This window comes from Ranitomeya imitator, chromosome 2 (genome assembly GCF_032444005.1).
Source record: "Ranitomeya imitator isolate aRanImi1 chromosome 2, aRanImi1.pri, whole genome shotgun sequence".
Classification (NCBI taxonomy): Eukaryota; Metazoa; Chordata; class Amphibia; order Anura; family Dendrobatidae; genus Ranitomeya; species Ranitomeya imitator.
The window spans coordinates 811,584,618-811,606,437 of record NC_091283.1 but is presented as its reverse complement, the minus strand read 5'-3'; the positions used below and the strand labels follow the sequence as shown (position 1 = coordinate 811,606,437).

At 44.3% G+C, this 21,820-nt stretch overlaps 1 protein-coding gene across 2 annotated transcripts; it reads left to right on the top strand.

Moving 5' to 3' along the window:
• The first annotated feature begins 6,687 nt into the window (after window positions 1-6,687).
• C2H10orf88 (chromosome 2 C10orf88 homolog) lies at window positions 6,688-17,456 on the top strand. Of its 2 annotated transcripts, none has more exons than XM_069753859.1 (5): window positions 6,688-6,989; window positions 8,061-8,355; window positions 9,965-10,153; window positions 14,675-14,997; window positions 15,827-17,456. In XM_069753859.1, exons 1-5 carry the CDS (start codon window positions 6,838-6,840, stop codon window positions 16,077-16,079), a joined length of 1,212 nt encoding a protein of 403 aa, XP_069609960.1. In that variant the 5' UTR covers window positions 6,688-6,837; the 3' UTR covers window positions 16,080-17,456. The 2 variants fall into 2 exon arrangements, with proteins under 2 accessions (XP_069609960.1, XP_069609959.1); XM_069753858.1 differs by having other exon boundaries at window positions 9,965-10,171.
• The last annotated feature ends 4,364 nt before the right edge of the window (window positions 17,457-21,820 follow it).

Genomic DNA, 21,820 nt, shown 5'->3' with positions numbered 1-21,820 from the left:
GACTTTCATCATTTCATGTCAGTGCACAACGAAGCCGGGTGTACGTTCTTTGCCCTCATAGGCCCACTGCGCATCATGGTGAAGTATCCTGCCGTCCACAGAGGAGCCGAAGGCCAGTAGCTGGAAGGAGAATACTGATTACTGGGACGACTAGTCTGGGAAAATCAACACCACCTCGTCTAGTCGAATGCTAATTAGCATATAGCAAACATTTATTTTTTATTTTTTTTGCCATTCACTGCAGTTACATATATTGTAGAAAGGGCTTGTTAGACAGGAATAAACATATTCTGGTGGGTTTAGCCAGGTATGGGGGAACTGTCTGGTTCCCTTTAAGGTTCATTTACAAAAACTAACCAGCAGCACTAAATGGCTGCCAGTCAGTAGTTTGCTGATTGGAGGTCATTTCGTGCCACCAGTTGGTTTATGTAAATTAACCTTTAATTACTACTTTATATCATGAGCATGAAAAAGATAATTGTGAGTCGCCCGCCAGGGCCGTGGGCTACCCGGTACCAGGTCCAGTGTTCACAGTGGGATGTCACGGTGGCGACCCAGTTCGTGGCCCTGGGCGCCCATGTAAAAGGGGAAAGACTTTAAAGGGATTTGGTGAATAGGGTTAATGTTCGTGACGCCACCTGTGGTATTCAGTCAGTGGGGACCGACGCTGCTTTAAGGGGTCCACTGGGGTGATGTTTTGGCAGCTAGATGGTATAACTTCCCACAGATAAAGTATGTCCCCAGCGCTCCCGGTGTGTAGATGAAGATGGTGAATGGCGCAGTAAAGAACAAGGACACAGGTTTGCAGTCTCTTTACCTGGTTTACTGAAGTCTTCAGGCAGCCACAGTCCAGGGCACCAGATCACAGGGCAGGCAGGGTCCGGCCGGCTTGGAAGAGAATCCAGAGTCCCCTTTACCAGGCAGAGATGAAAGCCTTCCTCTAGCGTGGTGGTGTTGTCCCTTACTGCCTATGGCTTCAGATAAGGTCCTCACAGTTCTCTCTTTCCCCCATATAGGATAGGAGATAACCCGTATGACTGGTGTTGAGCCTTTTTACAGGGACTCTAGCACGCCCTGGGCTCTATAGGAGTCACCGTGCCTCCTGGGTACTAAGGCGGACAGGTAACTTGCAGTTCAGCTGTCCTGCCGGTCTCTGCTGTAAGTCGTAGAGTCCTTACAACCTAAGTGGTCCGGCTACCGGTTACCTGCACCTCAGAGGGAGGCAGCCTGCTCTTAGCCAGGCTCCCCTGATGTTACTCTCCTGTGCTTCGCTCTCCTGCACGCTCACTCAACAATGTTCGGCTTTCTGTATGTCTCTTTCCAGGAGCTGTGGTGCTTCAGACTACACGGCCCCTTCAGACGTTCTGACCCTCTAGGTCGGTCTGCTCCCTTCTCTCAGACAATCTAATCTGTTTCCCTCCAAACCACAATATACTGTATATAGGGGAGTCACCTAGGAAATAGGATCAAAAGCTCCCCCTTGTGGCCTGGAGTGTGAACATTTTGTGTGTATTGTGGGTACCTGATAAAAGATATCCATCAACGCTTCCAAATGTAACATCACTCTCCCCGTGAGGAAAGCAACGTTACTGTGATGACCAGGACCCTAGGGCGCCACAATTGCTTACCAGTAATTGGATTTTTCAAAACCATGACAGTACCGTACCGAGTATCCACACCTAGGAACAGGAAACCTATTGAAATGAAAGGGTGGTACCTCTCCATAGTCCTCAGTGTGCACAGAGAATACGAGGTAGCTGCACATATGCACAAACATGCCTTTGTCTTCACCACATACCAAAAGGCTTTTTTAGGGTATGTGCACACGTTGCCGATTTGCCTACAGATTTTTCCGCACTGAGTCCGCATCTCTTGGCAGAAAACGCAGGTGTGTTTTTTTATGCGGATTTGTATGTTTTTGAAAGCTTAATAAAGATCTATTATTGAACAAAAAAAAAAAAAGATTTGTGATGTAATTTCTTGTCCAACCTCCTCTTTTCTTTCATTTGTCCAACCCACACTCCATTACACACACAGATAGATATGGGATAGATAGATCATGTTATCTATAGATCTATGCATAGATCTATCTATTATCTATCTCATTCCTTCCATCTATCTATAGATCTATCTGTCTCATTCCTTCTATAGATAGGAGGAATGAGATAGATGATAGAAGGAATGAGATAGATGATAGATATAAGGAATGAGATAGATATATCTATAGATACATAGATTTATCTATCCATATATCTATCTAACCATATATCTATCTACATCTATCCATAGATATATAATAGCAAGGCCGATGTTTATTAATGAACAATATGTTTAATTTAAAAAAAAAAATGGTTTGGGCTCCCGTGCAATTTTCTGCGCCAGAGGGGGAAAGCCGACGGCCGGGGGCCTTATATTTGTAGCCTGGGAAGGGGGTAATACCCATGGCCCCTTCCCAGGCTATGAATATCAGCCCGCAGCTGTCTGAATAGCCTTTACTGGCTGTTAAAATAGGGGGACCCTTCCCCCCCAAAAAAAAGACGTGGGGTCCCCCTATATTTTATAGCCAGAAAGGCTACACAGACAGCTGTGGACTGATATTCATAGCTTAGAGAGGGGCCATGGATATTTGCCCCCCGGCTACAAATACCAGTCCACAGCCGCCCCAGAAATGGTGCATCAGTAAGATGCACCAATTCCGGCACTTAGCCTCTCTCTTCCCACTGCCCTGTAGCGGTGGGATATGGGGTAAGGGGTTAATGTCACCTTTGTATTGTAAGGTGACATTAAGCCTGGTTAGTAATGGAGAGGCTTCAATAAGACATGTATCCATTACTAATCCTACAGTAGTGAAAGAGTAAAAAAAAGACATAAGAATAAAGTATTTTAATATTCTTAATTTCACCATGCTTACAACTACGCCTAATTCCTGCAATGCCCTCGATCGCCTGCAAAAAAAATAAAATAAACCAACCGTATAATCCCTGTCCGACGCAGTCCTATTAATAACGAATGTCCCACAACAATCTCCCCTATAGAACAGTGACATCGGGGGATGTCACCGCTCTATAGGGCCTCCAGTGACACATTGACGGGAGACAATGGCTCCTGCAGTGCATCACTGAAGAGGTTACTTTAGTTCATTGCTCTCACTTTATGGCAATGCTGTGTGGGAATTTTCCCACGCAACAGTGCTGCAAGTGACAGTATGAACTATACTGTACTCACAGCGGAGGGACACAGTGCCGAAGGATACCTTCCGTCATTGTATCCCGAGGGCCGTGGAGAGTAGTCGCATCTGCTAATGTGGCAGCTCTCCACGGGAGATCGTCGTGAGACAATCGTTCTAATTGGATTACTGCGGACACAGGGAGTACGGTATATTTTTGGTTTATTATTTTAATTTTTTTTCAGGTGAGCGTGGGCTTCGGGAACAAGGTGATTGGTGAATGTGAACTATATATGGTGAATGTGAACTGTATATGTACTGTATGACACAAAAGCGCACAGCGAAGTGAAAAATACTCTGTTGTAAAAAATTCACAGTAAATAAGCAAGTGCTAGTCAAAAAATGAAAAAAAATACAGGGTATTTAGTTAATACGTTTTTTTGCAAAAAAATGTATGTTAAGCTGCTCCACCAATCGCCAAGGTATACCCATAATAGAGCAGTCCTATCTAATGTATATAATCCCTATCTGATGTATTTAAAACCTGATCATCTGTATAGTACCTGTAGAAGCAGGGTTCAGAGAGAAAATATCCATGTGGACATGCTGGATGGAACAGCTACAATGCAAATGACCCACAGAGGAGTGGTGGACTCCCCAGTCTTGTAGAAACAAGAGAACAATTATAGAACCAAAAACACATGGGCTACTTGCACAGTGAACAAGTCTGTAGAAACTATGTACTGTCTGTACTGTATATGTGTTTTTTTTTTTTACATTCAACACATTAGCCGGATGATGGGACTACTACTGTCCCATCATTGGCTAATGTGTCAGTTACTGTCACTGTAGCAGGCATAGCCGGATGGGACTTGTAGTCCCATTGGACGATGCCTGCACACACACACACACACACAATATGACACAGCCCCGCAGACTCCTAGACAGCCCCGCAGACCCCTGGACAGCCATGGCAGACCCCCAGACAGCCCCACAGACCCCTGCACACCCATGGACAGCCCCGCAGACCCCCAGACACTGACACGCAGACCCTGCACACACACATACACGCACATAGCTCCACCCACACTCCTCCCAATCTGCGTTTCATCCGCAGCAAAACCGCAGATCTTTTTTACATCTGCGGTTTTGCTGCGGATGTGCCTCACTCAATGCAAGTCAATGGGTGGAGAAACGGTGCAGATCTGCAAAAAGGATTGACATGCTGCGGAAAATACACCTCTGCGTTTCCGCGCGTTTTTTTCCGCAGCATGTGCACAGCAGATTTGGTTTTCCATAGGTTAACATGCTACTGGAAAACACATGGGAAATTGCTGCAGATCCGCAGCATCAAAAACGCTGCGGATCCGCAGGCAAATCCGCAATGTGTGCACATAGCCTCATAATTATTTTACCCAGTGGAAAAAAGAGGGAAAACATTCCACCACTAGAAAGAGAGCTAAATAGCATGGTGCTCTCATGGTCCAGGAAAATCCAACTACCGGTAAGCAATTACTTTTTCCCTGCACCATGACAGCACCGTACCGAGAGACTAACATACAGTAGAAGAAATCTCCAGGGAGGGACCACCGCTGAGCAGGGCCGGACTGGCCATCTGGCAAATGCCAGAAGGGCCTATCTGGTCATGGGCTGCCTTTAGTGATGAGCGAGTATACTCGCTCGCGTTTTCCCGAGCACGCTCGGGTGGTCTCCGAGTATTTGTGACTGCTCGGAGATTTACTTTTTGTCGACGCAGCTGCATGATTTACGGCTGGTACCCAGCCTGAGTACGTGTGGGGGTTGCCTGGTTGTTAGGGAACCCCCACATGTATTCAGGCTATCTAGCAGCTGTAAATCATGCAGCTGTGTGGACAAAAACTAAATCTACGAGCAGTCATAAATACTCGCAGATCACCCGAGCAGCGAGTATACTTGCTCATCACTCGCTGCCTTGTCTGCTATGTTGTTAACGGAATCCGTGTTCTCAAGACACCCATACTGTTTAGAGTTGTGATGGAGCACAAAGTTGCTGACTCCGTCACTTACCCCAGCAGGCAATGGGTATCATTGGAAATATTGGTCTTGTAGTAAATCTTGCTTTCCTCCATCCAGGGTAATATTAGTAATATATCTCATCTGATGCTTGGGGACGGAGACAACATGGGCCTGTGTGATTTCAAATGCCAGGGCTGAATTCAGCCCCAGTCCGTACTTGCCTAACAATAGTAGTCCCCAACCGATCAGCTGTCGTTTGCTTTGGCGGCCTCTGGATGCAAACACTTTAAACTGAGCGGCAAGATGCGTCTCCATTCCAGGTGTAGTGGCCATTGCCTTACTCTGCAGAACAGCAAACTATTTTGTTATAGAGAATGAGAATAAGAGCTGATCTGCGGCACTCGGGAGCGGCTGCGAAACATTGAAGAAGCGCCGTGCAGCTCCCATCCGGAGGCCACCAGAGCAAATAACAGCTGTCGGCGGGTGCTCCTATCGATAGGTCATCAGTACGTGAGACCAGACAACCCATGGAGGCTGCGTTCACACCAGCGTATAAAACAATCGTCAGTGTTTCATCCAAAAAATTGACAGGACCATTTACAGTATCTTAGGTTAAGGATTTGCAATGAATCTGTAACGATCGGATACTATACGGCTGTTATGCTGTGTCCCCATACAGAATCCGATTTTTTTCTGCGCACTCATAGACTTGAATGGGAGCATCTCATCCAGCATAAAGCAGACACTAGTGCAGGCTGAGATTTTTTTCACACAGATTGTCTGTGAAAAAAAAACGCTCACCCACACCGCCCCATTTAAGAACATTGGTCGAAGTGCTGTCATCCTATCAATCGGACTGAAAACCGGTTGTGTGAGCTCCGCCTAACGGGCAGATAGACCGCACCACAGTAGTGCCACCACTCCTTTACTCTGCCATCCAATAGTGCAGTAAGGTCAAGATCAAACGCATTTTCGGTCAGTTTTTTGCACGTCGACCAATACCAGTCAATGCGCCTCATCTACCATCGCTGGTGCCCCCGACAGCCAATCAGGACTCAGCTTCACTCTTTTAAGCTGCTCCTTGAAAATAAAAGCTGCACTGTGATTGGTTGCCACGGACATTGCAGAGTTTTTTTGTTTCAGTTTTGATAAAGCTGCCCCATGGTTTTAGTGCATTCTTCATTTTCCCCTCATGAAGAGTCCAATAATTCAGAATATCTAGTCCGAGTTTAACAGCTTAATAGATTTGACTGCAACTTTTTGCTTTTAACACTGTGGCATAACGTCCTGCATAACCGCCCTGCAGCCTTCATTGCAGACATGCGCAATGCGCATACATACATACAGCAGGATCTACTGAGCCATAGTCATAGTAAACCTGATCATGTGACATGTAATCACAGAGACCGCCCACTGGCTGCACACAATTTGGACTACGACAAAATGGCCGCCGGAATGTCTTTTAATGTTCTGGAGGCGGCGCTTCAGGCTGGGACCGGAAGTAGTGCATCAAAAAATGTGTCCTCCCATCCATCAACTTCCGGTTTCGCGTCTGTCATTGATTTTCAGTACTGATTCTCGTTGTCCCCCCCTACTTGCTGTCATGGCTGCCTGTGACTGGCCCCGTAGTATACCGCACTCTTAGGCCGGTGTCTGCACTCAGCGTCTGCTCGGTGATGTCCGGACCACGGTCTGACCTGCTGGCCGGGCGTCCTCAGCCTCCCATGCTGTGTTCTAGCTCCTGGCGGTGCCAGGCTGAGCTGGCATCTGTGCTGAAGTTGTCTGCCGCGGACTGTCCTGCCCAAAATGACGAGGAGACTCCCTCTAGGTGAGAACTCAATTTAAGGGGGTCTGTCACCCATGCAAGGAGTCTGCCACCCCTACAATTATTGGGGTATTTTATTATTAGCATAACCAGTTTATAGTCTTTTTTCCCCCTCCAAAATCATGTGTTTTCCAGGACTAGGGGTCGGCAATCGGCGCCATTCCCAGACTGCTGGGAGTTGTAGTTGCACAGCTGCAGGAATCCCACAGGTTGCAGACCCCTGGAATATAATGTGATGGTGTGGTGTGCCCCCCCGCCCCTCCCCCAGGATATAATCACGTGCACATATTGCCCTTTGCATTGCATCAGGGTGAGTGATGTCTGTGCCGAAACTTGACCCAGTGCGTACAGATTTCACATCGCAAAGGTCAAAACCGACAGCTTAAAGGGACGTCCGGCAGATTTAACCCCTTCTTTTCAGGGCAGTCTTTTATTTTTGTACTTTTATTTTTCCTCCCCTTTTTTTAAGGTTCATAACTTTTTAGTTTTTGTGTACACGTAGGCTTGCTTTTTTTTTAAATTTATTTATTAAAAAAAAAATGGAGAAATTTGTGTAATTAAAAAAATATTTGGTGTACATGCAATGTTTTTATTGCATTTTTAAGAGGGAGTTACTTATGATTCATCGGAGCACCAAGATGGTACGGAAAGTAAGCCCCCCAGATGACATGACAATTCATTGGTTTCCCACAATCTCATTGCAGTGGGAACTTATTAAAGTTGAAATATTGATGGCAGCATTCAAATGGTTAAACTGCAGCAATGAGAGCTGGCTCTGGTTGCTGCTTTTAGAGGCCAATGCCGCCCTATACGTGTGCTGTATGCTACAGGCTCAACTTCTGATCCCACTACATGCACCTGGACGCAACATATAATGTACCAGTACGTCCTATTGCAGGGAGGGGTTAAAATCCACATCAATATCCACTGCAGATTTTTTTAAATATTATTTTACAAAATTTCCTCCACTTTTATGCTACTTGCGACTCCCTCCCCCCCCTCACAAATCTGGACAGAAGATATGAAGAAGAATTAAGTCACTAATGTATATTTGTCATTGTGTTTCTTTCTCAGGGAGCATTGTGTACTTCTGGAGCTACCGACACCCTCTAAAGGAGACAACTCATGCACCTTGTCTTTACTGTGTGCAGCACAAGGGAAGGATCGGATCCTGGGGATTACGATCCATAGTGAAGCCCGGACTATTGAGATCTACAGCGCGTTGCAGAATGGCAAAGAAGAGGAGTACTTGGGTACCAGTCGAGGGGAGAGATTTTGCACTTTGGAGAGCAGTGGAGAAGAAAGTCCTGCAGTTTTGTACAAAGCTCACCTGAAATTCGAATTCCCGGTGCCGTCTTGTATTGTTAAAGTACGTTTTTGGCTAAACATGGCAGCAGATGAGAGTTCTTCACAGATGCTATTGAGCAAATATGGTGTCGATCTTGAGTCCACTCCATACACCAGCACCTGAGATATGATGTGTTCCTCACACCACAGGAAAGGGGTTAATTCAATCAATTTGGCATTACAACCAATCGACTGAAATTTTACTACTGTTTTGTAAATTTTCTATACGTTTTTATCAATGTTAAATTATAACCGTCACTTAATTTTTTTTCTTATAAATCGATAGCAAATGTGAAAATAAAAAGATATATTACAAAGTTTATTATAGAAATCTTCTTTCTCCTCCTATACTGATCATTCTTTCTCAAAATTCTCAATTCAAGGTAAAAATATGTCTTCAGGGAATAGAGACATTCCCATTACCGAGAGGAGATGATAGTTGGTGCTCATAAGGTTCTATGGAGAAGTGAGAACTTGCAGCAGAATGTCTGTGTCGGCCTCTAGCTCCTCCCCCTTCCATATTATTGTAACTACACCAACTGTCATCTTTCTCAGTAATGCAAAAATATGTCTTCACTTATTACCTATGCTACCCACGAACTGCGAGTGTAACCACAGTCCAGGAGGAGAAAAGAAGCAAATTTCCCTGATAACATATATCACAAAGTTTCTTACTTTCTTGTGTATTATTCATTTGTGTAATAGAAATTAAAATGACGGTTTGAATTCACCTATGCATCCAAATGGGCAGCGAATCGGCAAAACGCATATGAGGCAAAACTTTTCCTCATCTTCTGTCAGGAGCCTGAACTTTTTCACAAACTGAATATTATTTTTCAGCCATGTAATATGATGTCTCTGTAATATGCAGCCCATCTAATAGATAAGGATAGGTTGGCTTGTAAAGGGTTAATCCACAGGTCCACAGGAAGAGGACATAGCTGGTAGTAAAGGGTTAATCCATTAGAACAGGACATGGCTGCTTTTAAAGGGTTAATTTACAAGGAGGAGACATGGCTACTTGTAAAGGATTTATCCACTAGAAGTGGACATGGCTGCTTGTAAAAAGTTAATCTACTAGAGGAGAACATGGCTATTTGTAAAGGTTTAATGTAGAGGAAGACATGGCTGCTTGTAAAGGTTTAATGTAGAGGAAGACATGGCTGCTTGTAAAGGTTTAATCTAGAGGAAGACATGGCTGCTTATAAAGGTTTAATCTAGAGGAAGACATGGCTGCTTTTGTAAAGGTTTAATCTAGAGGAAGACATGGCTGCTTGTAAAGGTTTAATCTAGAGGAAGACGGCTGCTTGTAAAGGGTTAATCCACTGGAAGCGGACATGGCTGCGTGTACAGGGTTAATCAGAGTGACTGGAGAAGCTTCTACTAGATCTACCTTTGTTGTTGCAGCTTCTTGTCAACCTGTCTGTGGGGCACGTACAGAGTTCAGCCTATATATTTTTTTAATTTAAAAAGCCCCATAAATATCAATATTGACATTAAGCCTGTGTGTGTATGGGGATGCCATTCTGCTAACTGTTCTAGGTAAAACCACATGTCTCTTTCAGTCGGTTATATCTTTTACGTTCTGGCTAATATTTAGAAGTTTTACTCACTGACTTTTCTGTCTTCAGCTTCTGTCACTCGGCGGCCGGTGCAGTGTCCTGGTGAGCGAGATTTCAGTACAAATAACCCCTGTCCCTGATAGATGTCCTCAAGCGCCATATGTGCCGGGGTCGTCCATTAATCTGGATCGTGTGCAGAGCATTATGGACAGCATGGGCGGGAAAATGTCACCCGGGGCAGAGCAACTTATGAATATGGTGCGTGCACAGCAGAAGGTGAGCGCACATAATGCGGCATATAATAACAATGCTTGCTTATTTTCACATTTCTGGTTGGATATAAAATGTATTGAGATTTATTGTTTACTAGCTGAAGAGCCCGGCGTTGCCTGGGCATAGTAAGTATCTGTGCTTAGTTATAGCACCTCACTTCTCTCATTTTTCCATCACGCCTCTCATTTTCCCCCTCACTCCTCTTATTTTCCCCTCACTCCTCTCATTCCCCCCTAACACTTGTCATTTCGACCTCACATCTGTCATTTTCCGATCACTCCTCTCATTTTGCACTTGCACCTTTTCATTTTCACCTTACACCCCTCATTTTCACCTTACACCCCTCATTTTCACCTCACACCCCTCATTTTCACCTCACACCTCTCATTTTCCCCTCAGTATATACATGTTTGTCATCTCCCTTTTATATAATATACACCCATATGTCATCTCCTGTATATAGTATATACCTGTATGTCATCTCCCCTGTATATAGTATATACCTGTATGTCATCTCCCCTGTATATTGTATATACCTATGTGTCATCTTCTCCTGTATATAGTATATACCTGTATGTCATTTCCCCTGTATATCGTATATACCTGTATGTCATCTTCCCTGTATATAGTATACTAGATGGTGGCCCGATTCTAACGCATCGGGTATTCTAGAATATGTATATAGCAGCCACGTAGTCCGTTACCGCTGGCATTAACCCTGTGTGAGCGGTGACTGGAGGGGAGTATGGAGCGGGCGCCGGGCACTGACTGCAGGGGAGTAAGGAGGGACTAATTGGACTGTGGCCGTCGCTGATTGGTCGCGGTAGCTATGACAGGCGGCTGGCGAGACCAATCAGCGACTTGGATTTCCATGACAGACAGAGGCCGTGACCAATGAATATCCGTGACAGACAGACAGGAGGGCAGACGGAAGTGACCCTTAGACAATTATATAGTAGATACCTGCTGTATGTCATTTCCTCCTGTATATTGTATATACCTATGTGTCATCTTCTCCTGTATATAGTATATATCTGTATGTCATCTCCTCCTGTATATAGTATTTACCTGTATGTCATCTCCTCCTGTGTATAGTATGTACCTGTATGTCATCTCCTCCTGTATATAGTATATACCTGTGTCATCTCCTCCTGTATATAGTATAGATCTGTGTGTGATCTGCTCCTGTATATCGTATATACGTGTCATCTTCTCCTATATATAGTATGTACCTGTATGTCATCTCCTCCTGTGTATAGTATATACCTGTGTGTCATCGCCCTTGTATATAGTATGTACCTGTATGTCATCTCCTCCTGTATATAGTATATACCTGTATGTCATCTCCTCCTGTATATAATATATACCTGTGTCATCTCCTCCTGTATATAGTATATACCTGTGTCATCTCCTCCTGTATATAGTATATACCTGTGTCATCTCCTCCTGTATATAGTGTATATACCTGTAAGCCATCTCCTCCTGTATATAGTATGTACCTGTATGTCATCTCCTCCTGTGTATAGTATATACCTGTGTGTCATCTCCCCTGTATATAGTATGTACCTGTATGTCATCTCCTCTTATATATAGTTACCTGTATGTCATCTCCTCCTGTGTATAGTATAGATCTGTGTGTCATCTGCTCCTGTATATCGTATATACGTGTCATCTCCTCCTGTATATAGTATATACCTGTGTCATCTCCTCCTGTATATAGTGTATATACCTGTATGTCATCTCCTCTTATATATAGTATGTACCTGTGTGTCATCTCCCCTGTAAATAGTATGTACCTGTGTGTCATCTCCCCTGTATATAGTATGTACCTGTGTGTCATCTCCCCTGTAAATAGTATGTACCTGTGTGTCATCTCTCCTGTATATAGTATATATCTGTGTGTCATCTCCCCTGTATATAGTATATATCTGTGTGTCATCTCCTCCTGTATTAGACCGCGTTCACACGTTATTTAGTCAGTATTTTTACCTCAGTATTTGTAAACTAAATTGGCAGCCTGATAAATCCCCAGCCAACAGGAAGCCCTCCCCCTGGCAGTATATATTAGCTCACACATACACATAATAGACAGGCCATGTGACTGACAGGTGCCGTATTTTGAGTTTTGTGTGGCAACATGCGTGTAGCAACTTTTTGTGTGTCGAGTTGCATGTGCCTGATTAGTGTAGCAAGTTGTGTGCAGCAAGTTTTGCTCATGGCGAGTTTTATGTGTGGTGCGTTTTGAGAAGGTGCAAGTTTTGTGTGTTGCAACTTTTGTGCATGTAGCAATTTTTCCATGTAGGGATAGGGGCAAAATTGTTTGGTGAATTGGAACGCGCAGGGTTAAGATTTCGCCTCACAACATAGCCTATGACGCTCTCGGGTTCCAGACGTGTGACTGTGTAAAATGTTGTGGCTGTAGCTGCGACGGTGCAGATGCCAATCCCGGACACACACACACACACACACACACACACACACACACACACACACACACACACACACACACACACTTATATATACACACACACACACACACACACACACACACACACACACACACACTTATATATACACGCACGCACACACATATATGCACGCACACACACACACCTTTATATATTAGATGTAAATAAATGTAATTCGTTCTGTTATTAAGTGTTCTACAATACTCCAGTATTCTGTCTGCAGTCAGTCTTCATGGTTTTCAGGATCTCTGCTTGTTGTCATGCGATAGAAACTTTCTGTATTTTCTCCCTGTGTATAAATCTCTGCCCAGTTGACACCCAGGACCGGTATTTCTTCACCTTTTTCTCGCTGACGTTGCTATAGTCCTATAATATGTTGTATTGTAGTCAGGGGACACAAGTGCACGGTTTTGGAGCGTTTGGAACTACACACTGTCCACTACAGGTATAGCTCAGAGCTGGATCACCCTCTCACTTTATCATCTTTTCTTGTACAGGTGCTGTTGATCAGGTTATGTGATACTTTTGTATCTAAGCAGCCAGGAGGGATACTCTTGTTAAAGGGGCTGTCTACAACTTTGATATCGGATCGATGCTGATTCAACACCTGGCGCCGCCGCCAATCAGCTGCTACAAGCTTCATTGGTGATCGGCCCGGGTCCTCACAGCTCCATACACTGTCATTAAAGGGATTGTCCAACTTAAAGGGAACCTGTCACCCCGTTTTTTCAGATTGAGATAAAAATACTGTTAAATAGGGCCTGCGCTGTGCATTACAATAGTGTATGTAGTGTACCCCGATTCCCCACCTATGCTGCGAAATAAATTACCAAAGTCGCCGTTTTCGCCTGTCAATCAGGCTGGTCAGGGGGGCGTGGTGACATCTCTGTTTCTTCCCCAGCTTTCCGTTGGTGGCGTAGTGGTGTGCGCATGTCCAAGTGCCGAATCCACTGCGCGCAGGTTTGCATCTCGGCTTCAGGAAAATGGCCGCTGCGATCTCCATCTGCGCACGCGCGGCATCCCGCGGCCATTTTCCTGAAGCCCCGTGCAGCAGAGCACTCTATCTGCGCACGCGCGGCCTCAGGAAGATGGCCGCCCCCACCGATGACAAGGGTAATAGCGCAGATCGCGCGCTTTTTCTTCACCTGCGCGCAGTGGATTTGGCACTTGGACATGCGCACACCACTACGCCACCAACGGAAAGCTGGGGAAGAAACAGCGATGTCACCACGCCGACCTGACCAGCCTGATTGACAGGCGAAAACGGCGACTTTGGTAATGTATTTCTCAGCATAGGTGGGGAATCGGGGTACACTACATACACTATAGTAACGCACAGCGCAGGCCCTATTTAACAGTATTTTTATCTCAATCTGAAAAAACGGGGTGACAGGTTCCCTTTAAATAAAAGTTTCTGCAAAGCCATATATTGGTATTCAATAACAAATACTTGATTCCCCCCATCGCCCAAGTGCAGGCCACTCTTGGTATCAATAATATCTCTTCATTCAGTCACCGGATCTCTGTGGTCCTGTGATTGGCTGCATCGGTCAGGTGACTGTAACGGGATATGTATCAAATGATGTACTTGCACCTGACCGCTGCAGCCAGTCACATGCTTGAGTAGTCGGGTAACTGAGGAACGTCACTGTTTCCGATCCAAGCTGAGACTTCCGGACTGCCATGTGACTGGACTGGTGAATGTTCTTTTATTTTTTATTTTTTTTCCATACACTGTACTTTTTTGCCTTTAGAGAGACTTTCATGTAAATTGGACAATCCCTTTAACTGAAGATAAGCTCCCTTTAAAGGAAAATTATCTCTTTAGTTAAAGGTAACTATCTTTCCCTTGTAGCTCATTCTGGAGGACTGAATTCTTACATGCAGTGGTGCAAACCTGCAAGATCTGTACTCCCTATACGTGGGCAGACCCATTAGGATACACTTCTGCTATGTTTTCATTAATAGCGGAATCTTCTGTTTTCTATGGATTTTGGTCTGCAGCTATCACTAATCCTCTTTCTTTGCTTCCTTGCAGCATCAGGCACCTTTTGGGGCTCAGTTAATGCAGCTCTTTGGCAGTTTCCAGCATGGCAGAGACCAGATCAGGGAGGAGGCCAGACAACATAAGCATAACGCCAGCACGACTCCTGATACAAAAGTGGAAAACCAAGGTCAGGAGTCTGCGTCTCACTCCTCCGTTCAACAAACAAGTCCTGAGAATCCTATGAAGTCCGTTATGTCTTCACTACTGCAAACGACTGTAGGCTCGGCTGCCAGTCCTCAGGGTCCTGACGCTTTGGTGCCTCTCCTGCGTAATTTATGTGGACAAAACAGACAAGAACCATCCTCAGCACTAAAGTAAGTATCCTCTGCTGTTGCCCTATACATGACATAATCCTATATGACTGCAAAGGAAGTTTGCAGGGCTCTGGTTCGGCTGCCATGGAGTACCCATATGAATGCTAAACCAGTGTCTTGCAAACTTTTAGGCTCAACTCTACAAGTAGGTTTTCTGTTTTGTTTTCTTATAGGGTGACTGCTTACGGTCAGTGAATAGAAGCATTTTAAAGGGTTGTCTAGGCTTGGGTCTCACCCTATGTGTCTGCAGACCTGTAAATCATTGCAGCATGCTGTTAGGATTCTCTGGTGCTGGGAGCGCGTGGGTGTGCGACTGAACGTATGTAATTTGCATACATGCGGTCACATGCCGACTAGACGTGCACGGCCTCGCTCAGTATAAGTGAATTGAGCAAGGCTGGACATGTCTAGTCAGAATGTGGCCAGAAGTGTGAAATTGCATACTTGCAGTCACAAACCCGCCCGCTCCTGGCATCGGAGAATCCTGGCGGCGCGCAATGTGTGTATTCATAAGAGTACAGTCAGAGTCCCAAGCCTGGACAACCCATTTAATGTTTCCGTTCACAGGCTAAGAATGCCGTCCCAACCTTGTCGCACAGAGTCAATTACATTCATAGTAAGAGATATTGGTCTGTATTCGGCGGATTTGGACCTTTATTGTGTTTAGTGCACTAAGAACTGTATGAAAGAATAGTGTGCAAAGCTGGCCGTACTGCAGATTCATGGTCAGAAGGAAAGTATACAAAGTAATAACACAAAAAGGAAAAAAAATATAATAAATAACGGAAGGACATTTGCATCTAGCTAAAGTCTGTGTGTTTTATTGCAGAGAAGAAAAGATGGATCCGGCGTTAGAGAAGCTTCTGTCCGTACACATGGAGCGCGTGGAGAGGACACTTTTGGCACATATTGATAAGAGGATGAGAAGTTTACAGGAGCATCTAGATACCAGGCTGGACCGATTAATAAATCTAATGCAAAGCAATTCATTATCCCAAAACTCAACTGAAAAGCTAGTCAATGGCCAAAGTGAACACTGTCATCAGCAAGACTATGACTACGATGACTTGTCCATGGATTAGCTAGTGACATGTCCATCCTTCTCTCCGACTCCTTGCATGAACACTTTAGTGGTCTCTAGGTTTTCCACATCAGTTACCGTTGGGTTCTCGACACGAACGGTTTTCCTCACTTGGAAGGAATATAACCTACAGATCCAAACGTGACGCCAAAGCCAACATACATCATCAAAAACATTTTATAAAATGAATAAAGAAACTTTGCAGTAGGTTTTTAAAATTTCTTATCAATTTTCTTTCTGCAGTTACTACGCGGAGCGATGCATTGCCATGGTAACAGACAACAAACAATCTCTGTGTAGTCTGAGCCTGAAATCGTATTCCATGCTGGCAATTGTCTGTTAGTCAGAAGTACGAGGCTGCAGTATTACTCTGCACAGAATTTGTGGTCTTCTACCATAGACGCACATCAGTCTGCATATGAGCTGTAGACGCCAAATGATAGGAAATGTTTAATTGAAGGGTTATTCCCAATTGGCCAAATTATCGCCTATTCCCATCCGTTGACATCCATTGACAGTAAATGGAGTGACGTTTGCTCCATGGGGGCAGTTCTCTGGATCCATAGATATCTTAGCACTCAGCGATTATCATGCAGGTATCTTGAACAAATGGGAATAATCCTTGGAGAACTATTGTAAAGTTGTTCTCTTTTTCATTTTTGATGTATTGGGACAGCACAAAAATGGTTGCGGAGGAGCTCACACCCTTATGTTCTGTATACATTACATTACTCACTACCAGCGCGTCAGCTGTGGAGTCTCCCTTGCTGATTTGCAAGTATTTTGGTTATAGATGGTGTGGTATTTTCTTAGGTGCTGCTTATCTGGATGGTAATATATTCTCTACTGAATCGGAATTAAAGGGAATTGTAATTTTTGTCATAGCCCATAATTTGGTAATCTGAGCGACTCCAACAAAGGGTTACAGCATTAACCCCTTTGTCAGCAAGTTATGACATACCCTGACTGTAATGGGAAAAATCCTTTAGTTTTAACCTTTCTGCTTTGTGTAACTTTGCAAATACTTTGTTTTACTGATTTCACTGCGATCCTTAGTTATTTCTCCTGCATCCCTCCTTCCAACTTACTGTCACCAGTCTGCAGAGCTCTGTTTCCATCTTTTCAGCAGAATTAGGAATTTGGCTTCGGATAGGAGCGGAGAAGAAATGTTTCAGGTTACACAGGACTGGCAGAAGAAACGTTACGTACCAGCTGATGTGACATGTTGTCAGTGAAGGCATGTGGTTTTTCTTCTTGGTAATTCATACACGTCTTCAGTTCCTTTGTTAAAATTGCTATTGTGATTTTAATTGTTCAAATTAATTCAGTGAAAGAATCGAACGTTCTATTAAAACTGTTATTGTTGTCGCCTGTCCTCAAAATTGTGCCCCCTCTATATTTCTTTTATTACATCCGTATATAATGTAATGTGTAATATTTGCATTGACCGATGTGTTCTGATCTCCGTGTAGATGGTGTCCGCATTCTGATTGTAATGACCTGCAAAACTTACTTGGCCTGGGAGCACAAAGTGGAAAATTACTGCGTTTGGAAGCACTCCTAATAATTTGCCATGAATTCATCATTTTTGGTGCACCCTTACCCAGCGGCCAGGTCCGTGTCTCGTAACCGTTGCACTGGAGCTTGCAAATCTCTTTCTACCTCCCGGCTCCATGGCTTCTCTTCTGATTAGCCTTAATGGTGCACACACACCTTTGCACCATGGTGGCTTATCAAAAGAAGAGCCGCAGACACCGGCAGCTAGGAGGCGATTCACAGGACTTGTGTGCAGTGGACCCGGCCGATTTACCATTTCTGCTATCCTTACACATTGCTACCACTGCAGCAGTCTTTCCTGCAGTTTCCTTGCTCCACATTCAGAGTTTTTTAAGCAATACTTCACCGTATGGTGAGCGACCTATAATGCCATCTGTACAGTTTGCGATCTGCGCCATTTATTATTTAACATATTCGCGACACTTCTATTTCCAGAAGCCGGCATGTCTGATACTGCGATTTAGGGCCTCACCCTCTTTTTTCTGAAGACTATGCCACATTGACCCCTGGGGATGACCTGTAAAGTCTACACTCCCCCCCAGTCACTTCAGTCATTGTCACAGTTAGCACAGGCATCCATTTTATTTTTGTGTGCTCTGGACATGTTATCGTCGCTCAGGTATAAGTTGAAGAGTTAAAATGTCTGTACTTTTTCTGCTATTTAGATGGGAATGGTCACATCTGTGTTTTATCACAGGAGATAAGTAGAGTAACTAATACCAATGTGTGACAGTTTTCCAAGGTGACGGCGTTGCCTTCTTAATATTTCTTCACAGGTGTAAAGCAGCCTAAACAGCGCCAACTCAGTGATACCTGGAATCCACAAGACCTGAGAAGGTCTCCAGGGATATCTGACCTCTACAGCGCCCTGAAAAAGTATTCTTACCCCTACAACTTTTCCATGCTGCACCACAACCTTAAATATTTGTTATTGGGATTTTTTGTGATTATACCACACAGTAGCCAGTATTTGTGAAGTGAAGGGGAAATGATACAAGGATTTTTAAATAGTTTTTAAAATATAAATCTAAAAATTGTGATGTGCATTTGTATTCAGCCCCCCGAGTCAATACTTTGTAGGACCACCTTTCACTGCAATGTGAAATTGTTGTGGTATGTCTCATCAGCTTTGCACATCTAGGTGACATTTTTTGCCCCGTCTTCTTTGCACACTTGCTCTCACTCAGTGATATTGGATGGAGGTGTCTGAACAGCAATTTACACATCTTGTCACAGATTCTCAATGGGATTTAGGTCTGGACTGTGACCGGGCCGTTCACACGCATGAGTATGCTTTGATCTAAACCATCCATTGAAGCCCTGAAGTACTGGAATTAGATTTAGGGTTGCTGTTCTGCTGGAAGGTGAACCTACATTCCTGTCTCAAGACTTTTGCAGCCTTTAATGGTTTTTCCTCTACAATTGCCCTGTATTTAGCTCCATCCATCTTCTCATCAACTCTGACCAGCTTCCCTGTCCCTGCTGAAGAAAAGCCTCCCCACGGCATGGTGCTGCCACCACCATGTGTGACAGTGGGGATGGTGTTTTCAGGGTGATGTGCAGTGTTCGTTTCCCTTCACACATAGCATTTTGCATTTAGCCTAAAAAGATCTACTTTGGCCTTAATTGACCCGAGCACCTTCTTCCACATGCTAGCTGTGTCCTCTATATGGCTTTTTGCAAACTTGAAACGGGACTTCTTATGGCTTTCAAAAATTGCTTTCTTCTTGCAACTCTTCCATAAAGGCCAGAATTGTGGAGATTATAACTAAGGGCTCATAGTCACTTGCGACAAACTCGGATGAGTCTCGCACGGCAATACCCGACACTCAGGAGCGGAGCGTGCGGCTGCATGTATTGCTATGCAGCCGCACACTCCGCTCCTGAGTGCCGGGTATTGCCGTGCGAGACTCATCTGAGTGTCTCGCAAGTGACTATGAGCCATAATAGTCGTCCTGTTCCCAGATTCTCCCACCTGAGCTGTGGCTCTCTACAGCGCCTCCAGAGTGACCATGGGCCTCTTGGCTGCTCCTGTAATTAGTGCTCTCCTTACTTGGGATGTCCGTTGAGGTGGACAGCCATGTTTTGGTAGGTTTGCAGTTGTGCCATACTCCTTCCATTTTTGGATGATGGATTGCACAGTCCTCCATAAGATGTTCAGAGCTTCGGCTATTTTATTTATAAATCGTGATGAGTGAACTTGTTCAGATAAGGTGCTACCCGAGTGTTTTTGGTGTGCTCAAAAAAATGTGAGTCCCCCGCTGCATATCTCAGGGCTGTTTGACAGCCGCAACACATGCGGGGAGGGGATTGCCTAACAAACAGACAATCCCTATATATGATGCTGCTATAGAACAGCCACTAGACATGCAGCCGTGGGGACTCGAACATATTATTCGAGCACGCCGAAGACACTCAGCACCCAGGCAGGCCCAGATAACACCATATCTGAGCACGTTCGTTCCTCACTACTTATAACCTACCCCTGCTTTACTGTTCTCTATCACTTTATCCCTGACCTGTCTGGTGTGTTCCTTGGTTTTAATGATGCTGTTTGATCCCTGATGTTTTCAAATAAACTTCTGAGACCTTCAAAGAACAGCTGTAGTTATCCTGAGAAACAATCAATCAAACACAAGTGGACTCAGTTTACTAATTATGTGACTTCTGGAAACAATTAGTCACTCGGGATGGTATTTAGGGGAATCAGACTACAGGGGGCTGAACACAATTTTCAGATCTATATTTTTAACTTAATTATAAAACCATGTGTCATTTTCTTTATACTTCACAAATACTGGCTACTTTGTGTTGGTATATCACATAAAATCAAAATAAAATACATGTAAGTTTGTGGGTGTTTTGTGGAAATGTTCATTTTTAAGGCACTGTGCATATTAGCAATAGATCCTCTAAATCTCGTCCGGTGTGTTATGTCTCCATGGATCAGATTTATATATATTTTTCCATTACGTCCAACAGCTATTTTTTTTATTTATTTATCAGAGTGAGGTCTGGAGAATTTGGAAACAAGTCATCACCTTTATCTCCATCGTGTTCCTCCCACCATTCCTGATTCACTCTTGCCGTGTGACAGAGACATAGCTGTGCTGATAGATGCCCCTGCCATTCACGGAACATCAGTGCCATGAAGGGATGTATTTGATCTGTACAATATTTAGGATGGTGGTAGTGGTAAAAAAAAAATCCACCTGAAGTCCAGGACTCCAGACTTCCCAGCAGAACAATGCCAGTCTTCACCAGTAGTTCTCCTAGTACATCCTGTGCCATCTCTTCCACAGCCACCATGCACACTCACCCGGCTTTCCACTGAAAATTTGATTTATCAGACCAGACTACCTTTTTCCATTGCTGCATAGACCAATTTTATTTTTTAAAGAGTATTTCCATCTTGTACATTTGCAGCATATAATCAGAGGACATGCCATAAATTGTACAACAGGTCTTCATCCCATCGATGTGACTTCCAAAACGGGGTCTTAATACCCACCTCTGTCTTTGGAGAGGTGGGCAGGCAACTGGGCAAAATTCTTTTACATGGGCTTTCCAATCACTTCTCCCTGGAAGCTGCTTGCAATGGGCTACGTTCTCAAGATAGATTCACGTCCCATTGGTAGAACCCGTAGATATACTTTAAATGTGCAAGATGGAAATGCACTAGACATTGTGACCGGCCCCTGGTTACACAGCCACAAACTGTGCTACTGTGTGTTCTGACCTCTTTCTACCATAGCATTACCTTTTCCAGTAATTTCCCACCAGTAGCACTTCTGGGCTGTGGGATTACGCCAGGCAGGCTAGCCTCGCTTCACAGGTGTATCAATGAGCCCATGATCGTACACTAAGCTTACAGGTTGGGCTTCTAAGAAATCTAAGACAAGACATTGTTTGGAGATGTTCGGACCTGGTCATACAGCCATCATAATTTGGGCTCTAGGATCCAAAGGGTAACAGAGAGTGACATGCCAAGCCTGACATGCCACTGGAGTTCTAGTCCTCTTACTCTCTGAAGAAACAATTTGCAATTTGGGCTCTGTCGCTCAGAATCTTACACTTTTCCCTTTAAAAAATTTTTTTTTTCTTCCAACACATCTGCATTGAGGACTGACTCATCAATTCCAGACTAATATTTCCCACTGATGAGGAGTGCCATTGTCATGAGAT